This window comes from Bufo bufo, chromosome 3, assembly GCF_905171765.1.
Source record: "Bufo bufo chromosome 3, aBufBuf1.1, whole genome shotgun sequence".
Lineage (NCBI taxonomy): Eukaryota > Metazoa > Chordata > Amphibia > Anura > Bufonidae > Bufo > Bufo bufo.
The window spans coordinates 615,198,582-615,213,571 of record NC_053391.1 but is presented as its reverse complement, the minus strand read 5'-3'; the positions used below and the strand labels follow the sequence as shown (position 1 = coordinate 615,213,571).

The window sequence follows — 14,990 nt, the reverse complement described above, 5'->3', positions numbered from 1 at the left end:
AGTCCTCCAGCCACCACCTTGCAGTGCTCTTATAGGTGGGACCCGCACCTATTAGACAATGGGGGCAAATCCTAGCAATATGCACCCATTGTCCATGATGAGACAACCCCTTTAAGCTATGCAGTTTCTTCCCAGATATATCCATCTTTTCACCTTACATTACACAATTAAAACCCCCAACTAAGGGCTCATGCACATGACCGTTATGCATTTTGTGGTCCGCAAAACACGAATCTGCAATAAAAACGGACAAGAATAGGGCATCTATCTTTTCTGTGCAATGGACATGCGGACACGGAATACCCACAGAGTTATTTCCGTTTATTTCCAAGGTCCATTGAAGTGAATGGTTCCACATATGGACATGTAAAAAGCAGAACTTTAAAGTCCCCTTGACCCCTCCCAGCTCTTCTGGGCTCACTACCTCTTAATTCCAGTAAAGAACAAGGGTTCCAGGTATCCCGTCTAATGGATGATGAAGTTCCTGCTCCAAAGGGGTTATTTCAATCTAAGCCCCTTCTCACTGACATATACCTCATCAGAGCATGGAGCTTCCACAGAAACATCTGATCCAGCAGGGAACTCTGGATCCTCAGTCCCCTTATCCCTGAATGACTCTGCATAGGACCTTTTCCTCAGAGAACAGTTCTTTAAGGCATGCCCTGTCCCCTCACATAAATTACATACAGGAGAAACTCGAAAAATTAGAATATCGTGCAAAGTTCATTTATTTCAGTAATGCAACTTAAAAGGTGAAACTAACATATGAGAGAGAGTCATTACATGCAAAGTGAGATATTTCAACCCTTTATTGGTTATAATTTGGATGATTATGGCTTATAGCTTATGAAAACCCCAAAGTCACAATTTTGAGGTCCCCTTACGCTCAGGGGGTATGGATTAATTAGCTGACTAGAGTGTGACACTTTGAGCCTAGAATATTGAACCTTTTCACAAAATTCTAATTTTAAGCTGCAATAATGCAATTCCTTTTCATTTGCATTACTGAAATAAATGAACTTTTGCACGATATTCTAATTTTTCGAGTTTCACCTGTACAATTTCATTTTTTCAGTCCTTTTACTTTGTGCCCATTTTGGTTACACTTTGGGTATTTACCAACCATATTACTATCCTGAGTATATCCAAAGACTCTGCAATTCCTATAGAATTTGGGCTTTTCAGGAAAAAACTGGTATCCTCTATTTTTGCCAATGGGGAAATTTGAAGAAGGATAATGGAAACTTCCAGGTTTATTGACATCTGGATGAAACCTTACACTAAATTTATATTTTCCAGTCTATAGACTTTCATAGTTCAGTCTTGTTCTCAAATCTTGCATATAAACAGTGTTTTGAAGGGAAAGCCAAATTTTCTTACGAAGGTACAGTACAGACCAAAAGTTTGGACACACCTTCTCATTCAAAGAGTTTTCTTTATTTTCATGACTATGAAAATTGTAGATTCACACTGAAGGCATCAAAACTATGAATTAACACATGTGGAATTATATACATAACAAGCAAGTGTGAAACAACAGAAAATATGTCATATTCTAGGTTCTTCAAAGTAGCCACCTTTTGCTTTGATTACTGCTTTGCACACTCTTGGCATTCTCTTGATGAGCTTCAAGAGGAGTCCCCTGAAATCGTTTTCACTTCACAGGTGTGCCCTGTCAAGTTTAATAAGTAGGATTTCTTGCCTTATAAATGGGGTTGGGACCATCATTTGCGTTGAGGAGAAGTCAGGTGGATACACAGCTGATAGTCCTACTGAATAGACTGTTAGAATTTGTATTATGGCAAGAAAAAAGCAGCTAAGTAAAGAAAAACGAGTGGCCATCATTACTTTAAGAAATGAAGGTCAGTCAGTCAGCCGAAAAATTGGGAAAACTTTGAAAGTAAGGGCTATTTGACCATGAAGGCGAGTGATGGGGTGCTGCGCCAGATGACCTGGCCTCCACAGTCACCGGACCTGAACCCAATTGAGATGGTTTGGGATGAGCTGGACCGCAGAGTAAAGGCAAAAGGGCCAACAAGTGCTAAGCATCTCTGGGAACTCCTTCAAGACTGTTGGAAGACCATTTCAGGGGACTACCTCTTGAAGCTCATCAAGAGAATGCCAAGAGAAGAACCTAGAATATTACATATTTTCAGTTGTTTCACACTTGCTTGTTATGTATATAATTCCACATGTGTTAATTCATAGTTTTGATGCCTTCATAGTCATGAAAATAAAGAAAACTCTTTGAATGAGAAGGTGTGTCAAAACTTTTGGTCTGTACTGTATGTGAGGATGGTACATAAAGAGGACCATGAAAACATACCCCCATCATAAAGCAAAGTGAAGATTAGTGCACAAAGCCCAGAATGATTGACATTTTCCATCAAATTGTAGTGCAAAGAATGGCAAGCAGAAATCAGTCAAAACAAGAGTGCAAGGAATGGCCTTCCTGGCAAAGGAAGTTCCTTTGTTCTACTTTCAGGATTCCAAAGATATTATTGTGCACAGGGTAGGTCAAGGTAATGATCTTCTCCAATCCAGAATCAACATAGATCTGGATTACAAAACAGGCCCAGTTATCGCTGGCTGAAGCTTGATGCACCCTGATGCCTAAAATGCTCACACCAATCACTGCAAAAACAAGAGGAAATCTCATGGGATGAAGCCTCTCCCCAATAGCAGCAGGTGGAGAAGCCTGAGCAATATACCCAAACAATTCCCCTTGGCTCAGGGATAGGATACCCAGCACACATTCTGGCAAGACCCCTGAACAAAATCACTTGGTACAAAACAAAGGGTGAGCAGCAAAAGCTACTGCAGCTGTTTTGGGGTGATTGCCCCTCATCAGTGAGAGCTTTGAGAGGCCTTTGTCAGTATTCAGTGGGTACTATTTATCTTTATGGAGAGCACCTAGTATACATTAGAAGTCTTTTAGGGCAGGCAATGCACCTCTAGGAAAAAGGTATGCAACTGTAACACCCCAGAGTAGGGTTACCACTTCTTCACCCTGCTACTATCTCTAATGGGCTAACCTGAATGTCATCTGTGTATTTCTATCCAGGTCCTTTATATGGTGCAATAATAATATTTCTATGCAACTTCTTTATTAAATTAAATTTACCTGGTTCACCAGCAGGTGACAGCAAACACGGCAGAGCTGTACTTAGATAGAATGGAACTTTCCATTCCATTCTAACCCCCCTCTGGAGAGAAGTGGGCAAGTCCTACTTCCTGCAGGAAGGGTGGGGACCAGTTAGCTTCAGTCTAGCTTACCTCCTGCTAAGGGAAGGGTGTGCAGGGGCACGTCTCTGCTGGACGTGCCCACATGAGCCAGAACACATTAAGCTCTGCTGGCCATGAAGGTCAAAGCTTGAAGCCTCAGAAGCCAGAAGGAAAGTTCCCTGGCATAACAATAAGACAGACTACAGAGAGAAAGTGCAGCACCAAGAAGAAAGCAAAGACACTATTTAAGCTTGTCAGTACATCAGAGTGAGAGAAAGAGAGCAGAGTTGAGTTTGCCTGCCAGTTTCATGCTAAAGCCTGCTGAAACCAAGATAAAGCCTGAAATCTGCTTTGGAAAAACGTTTATTCAAGTAAAGCTGCCATTGAAATTCATCTCAAGGTCTGGACTCAAGTTATTCTTTTATTCCTCAATTATTCCCCCTATTTATTGCTTCGGAGACAAAGCTTGGGGTCCAGCCGTATCCAGGTAGGAGCAACGTGACACACATAAAGAAGCAGATAGGCTGCACTATACTACTTGGCATTTCCTACACCTGGGATGCGCATTATATAGAGGGGGAGGCACCCGTTGCACAACTAACTCTATTTCCAAAAGAAATTAAGCAAACGGTGGCATTAGAAGCTCAGCTTTCTTTTCATTTGGAAAGAGTACTAAGTTGCTTACCTTTTTCCCAGAGGAGCATTGCCTGGCCTATAAAACTCCTAACGCCTACTAGGTGCCCTCCATAAGTAAAAATAGAACACCCTCCCTCAAAGTGTGAACTGTGTAATGCTACATTTCTCCAGTGGTGGTGCTAAAGGGAAACTAAACAATTGTTGCTCAGTTTCCCTATGAATAGATGTGATAGTTGTGGGTTTCAGCAGAGGAACACCTTGTGATCAGTTTATCATCAGTGGACACTTTTAACTAATAGGGATTGTTCAAAATAGATGAGTTCTTTAAAGGGGACCTGTCATATTGAACATGGTGTCTGAGCTGAAGGCAACATGTTGATGAGCATGTGGTGGTGAGCAGATTGATAGTTTTGTGGGAAAAGATTCAGAAAAACTTAAATTTTATTCATTTAAATTCCTGCTCATTCTGGGCTTTGAAGTCAAGGAGGCGATCATATCAGTGATTAACAGCCTTCCCTCTATGATTGTGCATACAGAGATATCTGTCAATTACTGATAGGACCGCCTCCTTGACTTCAAAGACCTAAATGAATAGAATACAAGTTTTACTGAATATTTTCCCACAAAACTATATACCAGTATTAATCTGCTCAGCCTCTCATGCTCTATAACATGCCCGAAGATTATTTTGCATTTTAAGAGCTTGTTTAGATAACTTGTTAGCCAGATTTGTTTTTGATTAGGCAGCATGGTGGCTCAGTGGTAGCCCTGGTGACTTATAGCGCTGGATCCTGGGTTTGAATCTAACCAGGGAAAACTTTTGCTTGGAGTTTGTATTTTCTCCCGCTGTTTCTGACTGTAAGACAACTGGTTGCAGCATGAGCCCTTCCCCATTGCTTTGTCTGCTATAGTAGACTGTGCATGCTAAGCCCTGTATGGCTGTCCCCTTATCTAAGCACCAACCATTCATTTCATGAAAATGGAAGGGGACAGGAGGAAATGATGTGAAATATTTCTACAATACTTTTTTCCCAGGGGCCTGCAGAAAATCCTATAGACCGACAAACGTGGGCAAGTGTTCTTCTATTTACTTTTACCATTCACTGCTAGGTTCCTTTAAGACAATGAGGTATAGCATGTGGTCTGCATTTGCTTTTCCTTTGTAGAGAAATACTTTTTTTAATGAGTGCATACACCATTGTTATGTTTGAATGTGTTGTATTCGTATTCTTGTTGTGGTCACCACAGTACAATGTGACATATAACAACCCTGTCTGTCAATGTGCAAAATATACAAAGAAATAAACTGTCTAGCCCATGATTGCATAATCAGAGGACCAGTCTTTCAATACTTAGAGTACTTGTCTCATCCTCTTCATTAGAGGCAAAATACCCAGGTAAGTCAAGCATCTGTTGCTCAGCATCTGTGAGTCTAAAGGTGGAATTATCATAGAAGGAATATTCAGCACCCCATGGGAAACTCTGACATTTCTCTCTCCGGTAATGTGATGGACTGTGAGCACTCTTCCGTTGGTAGTTATCTTTAGGGGAATGTGAGCATTCCTGAGCCTGGTTCCAAGACTTCTCCAATGGTGAAGGACCTTTTCGCATTCGGTTTTGTTCTGTTCTCTCTGATTTCAATTTACCAGCTATATACCTGCTACTTATTAAATCAGGTTTACTCTCCCCTTGCTGTAGATAATGACTTTTTGGTGAATGCCTGATGGCATCAAGAGGGAAGGAGACGCCTCTTGTAAGATTTTCTGGGCTTTTCTCTAGTCTTATAGGTTTATTTTTAGGTCTCTCTACTGTGGAATATTCCCACATCTTGGTCCTTGAGTTATAAACCATTGTATGTCTTGGAGATATTGATGTCAAACTTCTTTCTCTGTAGGGTTTAATATGTTTAGTTTCATGGAAACTAGAGGTTCTTCTAAAGTTACTTTTTTGATAGCCTCTGTCATACCTTCCTTTAGCATCACTGGTCCTAACAGGGGATATTTTAGGTAGTGTTTGACCATGTGTTGGTGGAAACCTTGAACTAGGCCTCTCACTGGCATTTTGGATATGGCTGTTCTTTGTTTCTAAGAATGGAGACTGTATCCTAAACTTATTTGCAGCAGATTCTTCTAAGTTTTCCGGCACCAAAGGAGGGGCCAGTGAAATATCTACTGCAGTATCTGCCAATGGGTTCTGAGAGACATGATACACTTTAGTGGTCTCTGTGAGACCTTTTTGTTTCATCTCTTTTAGCTGTTGTTGAGCAAGACGATAACTGAAGATGGGTGGTATTAACTTCTGACTATTTGCTTGTGCACAGTCATTCTCTGCCGTAGTTTGTTCCTCAGTCACACGTGTGCTTTGCCTGTAGTTTAAAGGTATATGAACTTCTTCTTCCATGCTTTCCTGTTGACCATCTCCTGCATCTGAGAAGCTCTCCCTCACTTGATAGATGTTCTCCTCATCAGAGTTTTTACGACAGCTGACTGAATGAGAAGAGTTGTGTCTGGTCACCATACTGCACTTGCCCGCCTTAGAGAACCTCCTCCAGACGGTAATTACAATGGTGATGAAAATGATAAAAAGACATAGCGAAATACCAGTGAAAGTAACTGTATTGCTAGTTTTGGAGTCGTCTTTTGTATTTGTGGTAGATTTACTTGAAGGTTTCACAGCTGAACCAAAAAGAAGAAAAAAAGACATCAGTCTGCAGAATGTGTGTGGTCACAACATTGCACATTTTATTTACAAACAAGCCATACACATAGAAGTAAAGTATGCCTATATGAATTGATGTAAATGCACCAAAAATTATTTCTTGAAGAATTGAAGATTTCCCTCACACAAACTGTCAGTGCACAATAGAAGCTGCCCATACACATTATTGACATTTGTATGATCCGCTGACAATCTGTGTTTATGGGGGGCCTCCTGACTGTCCCCTGAAGGTACTTGTTGGTGGTACAGTGTTTATGTTCATAGAGATGTCGAGGAATAGCTATTGGCCAAAACGTGTCCGTCCAAGAACTATCATGTGTATGGCTAACTGTAGTCTATACTTATTTGGTACAAAATTAATTAAATATTAAGCCTGACCCTTCTAGAATGTCCTCCATGGGTGAAATACAGTATTGTGGAAAATTACTCCTATTTGGAATAGTATATAAACATTTGGAACACTGTAAGTGGCAACAGTGACAGTAATTTGGTTCTCAATTGAGTTTTCCTAAAATGGATTATATTAATCAATGCACAGTAATCAAGGCGCAAGAAAAACATATTTAAAGAGGTTGTCCAACTCTTTAAAAGTCATGGCCTACACACAGGATAAGCCATCACTTGTAAAGCGCTAGGCAACCACATTGTGGGTCACTATTCAAAATCATATGCAGGGTAGCCTTATGTTAGATGGCGCCCTATGCAGTATATTCTACAGATACCCCTTTCGCTCCCATAATGTGTACTGTCAGAACGTGTACAAATAACTACACCACAGTGCCCAATTATCAATGGCATTAAGTATGGCACACAGTAAATAACAATGTTATACAGCGCTACCAGTATAAATTATACAGTACTTTAGTGCCATTGTCACATAAGTAAAAATCACGTAGCGGTGACATGTCTCAGCCAGAGATTGGCTGAGCAGGCATTTCTTTCCATTTCCTGTGGGTTGAACCTGGACCAGGAAGTGCAGACCCTGTAAGTGTTGGCAGCAGTGTACCTAGAGTTCTATGGGCCCCAGGGCGACCTTTGGATTTGGAGCCGCCCATGCTGGGCCCGGTAGCACCCTCTATGACCACAATTATAACACCCCTGGTCTCTGGTAATAATAATATCCCCCCACTAATGTACCTATAAGTGCCCACAGAAATATACCTATAGTTCCCCCAGTAGTGCCCTTCCATTGCCCCCAGTAATGTTGCTCCACTGCCCCCAAAAATGTCCTTCCACTGTCTCCACAAATAAACATCATTAACATCAGTCAGGCTCCGCCCACCCACTTCATTTGTGAATAATACTAGTAGAACAGTGCCGGGCCCCATTACATTTGAGTGCAGCGGGCCCCCTTCCCCCGGCAGGCCCAGTCACGGTCGCACTCTCTGCGACCGCAATTGTTATTCCCCTGAGTGTCGGAATGGCAGCAGTGGGATATTCTCCTTTACTAAATTTTTTTTATCCTGACAGATAACTGACAGGAAATGGAGACAATAATACAATGGGGTAACTGGGGACCAAGCCCGCCCCCACCAGAAAGCAGAAGATTCTAGGTGCATCCTTGTTCCACATACTACATATGAGAAATCAAAATGAAATATAAAGTAGCTGACATACTCAGGCAGTCCTCCAGAGAGCAGAGGGATGTCTCCTTCATGTTCCCATTGCATTGAGCATTTACGGGTGATGATGAAAGGCAACTTCTGTACCGTTCTCTGTGGCCATCACCACAAGTGACGCTGCAGGAGCTCCATGGCTGCCACAGGCTCCACGTTTCTGATAAAAAAGAGAAAAACAGAATATTGATTTTAATTTTCACAGGCGTGTAAAGTCAAAGTAAATCAGGATATTAATCCTAATGAATACAATAGTTACATAGCTTGTGCAGATAAAAAAGGCATAAGTCGATCTAATTCAACCAAGATATGGGTGGAGGTGTGAATTTTAGTAAAGGGGAGTGAGAACTAGACTTCTACACATTAACATAAGCATTCATCTTATTTAGTTCTAAGAAATTATCCTTTTTTTAAAAAAAAAACAGTCAACTCTTCCTCCCATTACCGTGTCATGAGTTAGACCATTCCTCCAGTCGGAGGCAGTGGCCCCTTGTCTTTTGAGGATATTTTACATGGAACAGTTTTTCAACGTATTTTTTGTAGGGCCCATTTATATATTTGTATAGGTTAATCATGTCCCCCCCTTAGACGTCTCTTCTCAAGACTAAATAAATTTAATTATTTTAATCTTTCTTCATAACTAAGACCCTCCATGCCCCTTATCAGTTCAGTCGCTCTCCTCTGTACTTTTTCCAGCTGCAGAGCATCCTTTGTATGGACTGGTGCCCAGAACTGAATTGCATATTCCAGATGAGGCCGCACCAACACTTTGTAAAGTGGTAATATTACAACCCTGCCTCGCGAGTCCATGCCTCGTTTAATACATGACAATATCCTGCTAGCTGTAGAAGCAACTGCTTGACATTATATGTTGTTATTTAACCCCTTCGCTACCAGCGCCGTATATGTAAGGCGCTGGAACGATGGCCAAACAGGCCATGGCCGACGGGTACCTACGCGGTTTCAAACAGGTGAGACCAGCTACTAATGACAGCGACCGGCAATAATAAAGTGTGATCATGGCATCTAAAGGGTGAAAAACCCAGAAACTCACGCTTCCGGGCTTCTTGCCAGCATCCTCTGCGGCCAGTGAGGATGTTGGTAATTGATTTCAGGCCAACATAAGAAGTGAGCAATTCTGTACCAATATGGATATATAATAAAAATATTGGTACAGAATAAATAAAAAATACAGCATTTTGTAGCCTCAAACGCAAGCTACAAAACTATATATATATATATATATATATATATATATATATATATATATATATATATATATAATATATAAAATTTTAAAAAATATAAAAGTTTAAATCACCCAACCGTCACTGGAAAATAAAAAACAAATACATAAATAACGAAAAAATTGCTGTGTCTGAAAACGCCCGTACAATAAAAATATAAAAATATTTTTCCAATATGGCGAATGGAGTAATGGAAAAAAGGGTCTAGGCTACTTTCACACTTTTATTTCACTTTTCCGGTATTGAGATCCGACAGAGGATCTCAATACTGGAGAAAAATGCTTCCGTTTTGTCCCAATTCATTGTCAATGAGGACAAAACTGAACTGAACAGAACGGAATGCTCCAAAAAGCAAGCTGCGGTTTTCTTTCCGTCATGGGATACGGAGAAAAACAGATCAGGCATGACCCACAATGCAAGTCAACGGTGCCGGATCTGTTTTCTCTGACACAAAAGAAAAACGGATTCGTCCCCCATTGATTTTCAATGGTGTTCATGCCGGATCCGTCATTGCTATTTCAAAGATAATACAACTGGATCCATTCATAATGGAGGCAGACGGTTGTATTATCACTAACAGAAGCTTTTTTGCTGAACCCTGCCGGATCAGGCAAAACGCAAGTGTGAAAGAAGCCTTATACAGCTGAACTTCTATCTCCTTAGTGATGTTAGGGGGTCTATAGATTACACCAAGTATTATTTTTCCGTGTTTATTTCCCTTTGTGATTCTATGCGTTTCAGGGGGGTGTTACCTCATACCCCCTTCCTCAGGAGAAATCACAATTGATAAAATAATAGAATCATGGAGTCCATGATTCTATTATTATATCAATTGTGACTGCTCCTGAGGAAGGGGGTATGAGGTAACACCCCCAAAATGCGTTGAGCCGACCTGTGATACCAATAAAGGTATTTACCAGAAGTACCATCTGTGGGACTGACGCTCTTCCTAAGACCCTACAAGTGATCCAGACGAGGGAGGTTGTGTTTGTGGGGGCCTTAAACTTTATCCCACAGCCCAGCTCCCTGGTGAAGTGAGTTATTTATTCACAATTGCAGTTTTTACAATTTATACCACTGGTTTTATCGTGGATAGTATTATCATTATTATTTTAGGTAGGCACTTATTCATATACATTTTTTACATATTCTACATTTCTATTATATGAATATATATACATTTACATATGCCTTTATCTGCTCTTTTACATTGAATTTTACTTACTAAGGCCTCTTTCACACTTGCGTTGTCCGGATCCGTCGTGTACTCCATTTGCCGGAGGTGCCCGCCGGATCCGTAACACCGCAAGTGAACTGAAAGCATTTGAAGACGGATCCGTCTTCAAAATGCGTTCAGTGTTACTATGGCACCCAGGACGCTATTAAAGTCCTGGCTGCCGTAGTAGTAGTGGGGAGCGGGGGAGCAGTATACTTACCGTCCGTGCGGCTCCCGGGGCGCTCCAGAATGACGTCAGAGCGCCCCATGCGCATGGATGACGTGATCCATGCGACACGTCATCCATGCGCGTGGGGCGCCCTGACACGTCACTCTGAAGCGCCCCGGGAGCCGCACTGACGGTAAGTATACTGCTCCCCCGCTCCCCACTACACTTTACCATGGCAAACAGGACTTAAGCGTCCTTGCAGCCATGGTAACCATTCAGAAAAAGCTAAACGTCGGATCCGGTAATGCGCCGAAACGACGTTTAGCTTAAGGCCGGATCCGGATCAATGCCTTTCAATGGGCATTAATTCCGGATCCGGCCTTGTGGCAAGTGTTCAGGATTTTTGGCCGGAGCAAAAAGCGCAGCATGCTGCGGTATTTTCTCCGGCCAAAAAACGTTCCGTTCCGGAACTGAAGACATCCTGATGCATCCTGAACGGATTTCTCTCTATTCAGAATGCATTAGGATAATCCTGATCAGGATTCTTCCAGCATAGAGCCCCGACAACAGAACTCTATGCCGGAACAGAACAACGCAAGTGTGAAAGAGCCCTAACAGTAGATGGCGGCCCTCCATGTGGTTGTGACCTTTTTTTTCCCCTTTCACTATTTATACCTATGTAGCATTGTTTTGTACAGTCACCACTGGCAGCCTCCTACTACCTTTCCCTCCTTTTAGCGACCATCTCTCCTTCCTATTGGCGCCCTGCAGTTACTCTAAGATCTTTTGGACTTGCATCCAAACAGTTCTTTGATTAACACTCTTTTTCCTTTAGCTCTGTGTTACAATGGGCCACTATGCTACAGGGATAATGGATAGAACACTGCACATGTGACAATGGGCCAGCATTCTGCAGGGACAATGGCCGTAGAAACACTACGAGTATCACAATGGTGCAGCATCCTTCTGTGACAATGGATGAATCACTGCACATGTCAGAATGGGCCAGCATCCTCCAGGGATAATGGATGGGAAACTGTGCATGTCACAATGTGCCAGCATCCTCCTGTGACAATGGATGGAACACTGCATATGCCACAATAGGCCAACATCCTCCAAGGAACAATGGTCGGAACTCCACAATGAACCAGCATCCTCCTGTGACGATGAACTGAACACTGCGTTGGTCACAATAGGCCAGCAGAACGTCATTCTATGCTATGTATGTTGTAGGAAGGAACAAGGGACCATCATTGATGGTCGGACTCAGTACGTGTCACCGAGGTTCCTGGCCTCGGTGAGATAAGAGCAGTTTTTTTTTCCTGAAGTGTCAGTATTGCAGATTGGAGTCTGACACTTCAGCTGTTCAGCATGGCTGTAAAGCGGATACGGGACGGCTTTTACTTGGAGTAGCCAAAGTGCTGAGTGGGTGGCTTCTCCCCACGTTCCAGGCCGGGTCTTGGCAGGTTTAAAGCAGTCAGCACTGTCAGGTGGTGTGGATTACCTCCCTGTGACAGTGGAGCTGTGGAGATCTCTGCGCTGAGGTCTGAAGACCGTGTGTCAGGTGAGCAGGCCGCATTACAGCCTGCAAGTGGACTTTCTGAGGCTGAGCATTCAGCTGGGTGTGAACTAACACCCAGGATACCAGGTGAACGTTATTTTGTTTTTTCTGGTTGTGAACAAGCACCAAGCCTGAAAAGGGACTGTTGTGTTATGTTATGAGTGTGAATAAACACCGAAGATTGATTTAAAACCTGGTCCGTTGCCTCTATACTGCGTCCGCTAACCTACCTACCAGAGCGAATCCCCACAATGTATATTGCTGTAATCCCTTCTAACAGGCTGGTAAACCACCACTTCACATCAGTCACCACTAGGTGGTGCTGTTACTAAATATATACTGTATGTATCAGGACATAGGAAGTATGAGGCAGATGATGAAAGCCAGTTAAAACCAGATGAAGTTATGAAGTAATGTGCAGCAAGGGCTGAAATTGAGCTACCCCTCCCCTGTTGCAAGTGCCCAGGCCCCTCAGCTATGTACCCAGATAACCGCTCCCCTTGCGGTCCTCTGGCCCACCCTCCTCTCCTATTTCATCTTCCTCCTCCTCTGGCTTGGAGATCTCTCACGAGCGCCGGCCACTGCCGGGCCCGCGTATGCACACTGCTCTGCCCACTATGAGCAGAGGCACTGATCTTAACAGTGTGTATGCGCAGGCCCGGCAGTAACCAGCGCTTGCGCAAGATCTCCAAGCCAGAGGAGGAGGACGAAGTAGGAAAGGAAGGCGGGCCAGAGGACTGCAAGGGGAGTGGTTATCTGGACACATTGCTGAGGGGCCTGGGCACTTGCAGCAGTAACTCTACCCCTGGACACTTGCGCAACTTGCATAACTTTAAAAAGTACTTTTTTCAGGATCTCTACATGGGACATACACACGAGGTACTATTTTAATAGGGGGCAAATGTTCTATAACGTGATCTGAGCGGTCTAAAACGCTCAGAGTAGGTGACAGACTCCCTTTAAAGAGTCAATTTACTGTCAAACAATTAAATTTAATTTAATAGAGAACGTTGTTATTAGCACATTTCTTTTCTTCATTAACAAAATCTGCCTGCATCCTGAAAAAAAGCTGTAAAGTCATGGCCACTAGAGTTGTCAATTCCATTTAACTTGCAGTCCATTGCCTGTTGTCAGGCAAGATCCATCAATGGTAACAGAGAAACAGAAGATGGCTGAAGTGGGGGAATGTAAGAGCTAGCTGAGAGCCTGAGCCTGCTAAAAGAACTGCTTCTACACAGCTTCTGAACATCACAGGAGCCTCCTGCCTTTCTGTAAGTGTGATTTATCCCTCCTTATTGGTTCTGTAAGCTCTAGAACCGAAAATATAGTGGAAGGATGTCACTGTAGTACAGTGCTGGCAGAAGGGAGATGTCCCCTGCTTCTGAGTGAAATGCATCTAGCTATACAGCTGAAGATTACAATTATTTACCGGTATTTGGTTTTTCCTCTAGCCTCCATAGCGGCACAGATTCACAGGAGGTTACCCCACCTTCCCCAGGGACAGGAAATAACGTGGAGATCTTTAAATAGCCCCCTCCCCTTACTTGTTCAAGTAAATAACCGAGAAACTGAAATGGATGCAACATAAAGTTATTTATTTATTTTTTCAGTAACAAACCAAAAAATCTGATTACGGCATCAGATTAATACATAAATATGGGGGGGGGGGGGGGGTTTCCTGTGCCGCTGTGGAGGCTAGAGGAAAAAACAATTACCGGTAAGTAATTGTAATGTTTTCAAACGTCTCCACAGCGGCATGGATTCACAGGAGGAATAACAGAGAAAATCAATCAACTAGGGTGGGACTACTGCAGATAACACTTTGCGAGAAAACGATAAGTCCTTATTTTTTAACACATCTAATTGATAATGTCGGGGAAAAAAAGTAGGAGGCAAAGACCAGGTGGCTGCCTGGCATATTTGTTCCAGAGACGTCCACTGACTCTGCCCATGAAGCCGTGACTGATCGAGTTGATTGAGCTTTTAGTCCCTTAGGAGGAATTACATCTTTTATGTTGTAGCAAAACAGGATTGCCGATCTGATCCATCTTCCAATGGTTGTCTTGCTTGCCGCTTGTCCTCTATTTGGTCCAGCAAACTGAATGAAGAGTCTGTCTGTCTTCCTAAAGGTTTCTGTTGCTTTCAGGTAAGCTAACACACATCTGCGAACATCCAGATTATGAAAACCCCTCTCCTCCGGACAACCTGCTGGAGAACCGAATGATGGCAACGAAACTTCTTGCAGACAGTGAAAATTTGAGACCACCGCCTCCGAAAGCCCTTTTTTTCTTAATAATTCCCGTTCAGGTTCCAGGTTGCCAGACGTAGTTGTGCCGACCTGGGGTGCAAGACTGGACCCTGATGAAGAAGGTCTGGGAGAGGCGGCAGATTCCAGTAATCCCCTGCTGACATGTTCAATAATAGGGGAAACCAAGATCTTCTTGGCCAGTATGGAGCCACTAGAATTAGTTTGGACCTTTCTTGTAATACTTTTGACAGAATCCTGGGTATTAGAGCAAACCGGGGAAATGCGTACAGGATCTCGTTCGGCCAAGGATGGGAGAGTGCATCCAGGAACAAAGGGCGGTCTTCGTAGAATAGT

The 14,990-nt window shown here is 42.8% G+C and overlaps 1 protein-coding gene across 1 annotated transcript in view; it reads right to left on the bottom strand.

Annotated features, from left to right (window-relative positions):
- Positions 1 to 4,506: 4,506 nt before the first annotated feature.
- The window catches only part of THSD1 (thrombospondin type 1 domain containing 1), a 35,571-nt gene continuing 25,087 nt past the window's right edge, over positions 4,507 to 14,990 (bottom strand). Inside the window, exons 4-5 of the mRNA XM_040426070.1 lie at positions 8,197 to 8,355; positions 4,507 to 6,536 (exon numbers count right to left, since the gene is read on the bottom strand). Coding sequence (XP_040282004.1) covers positions 5,191 to 6,536; positions 8,197 to 8,355 — 1,505 coding nt within the window. The 3' untranslated portion in view covers positions 4,507 to 5,190. The remainder of the gene's footprint in view (positions 6,537 to 8,196; positions 8,356 to 14,990) is intronic.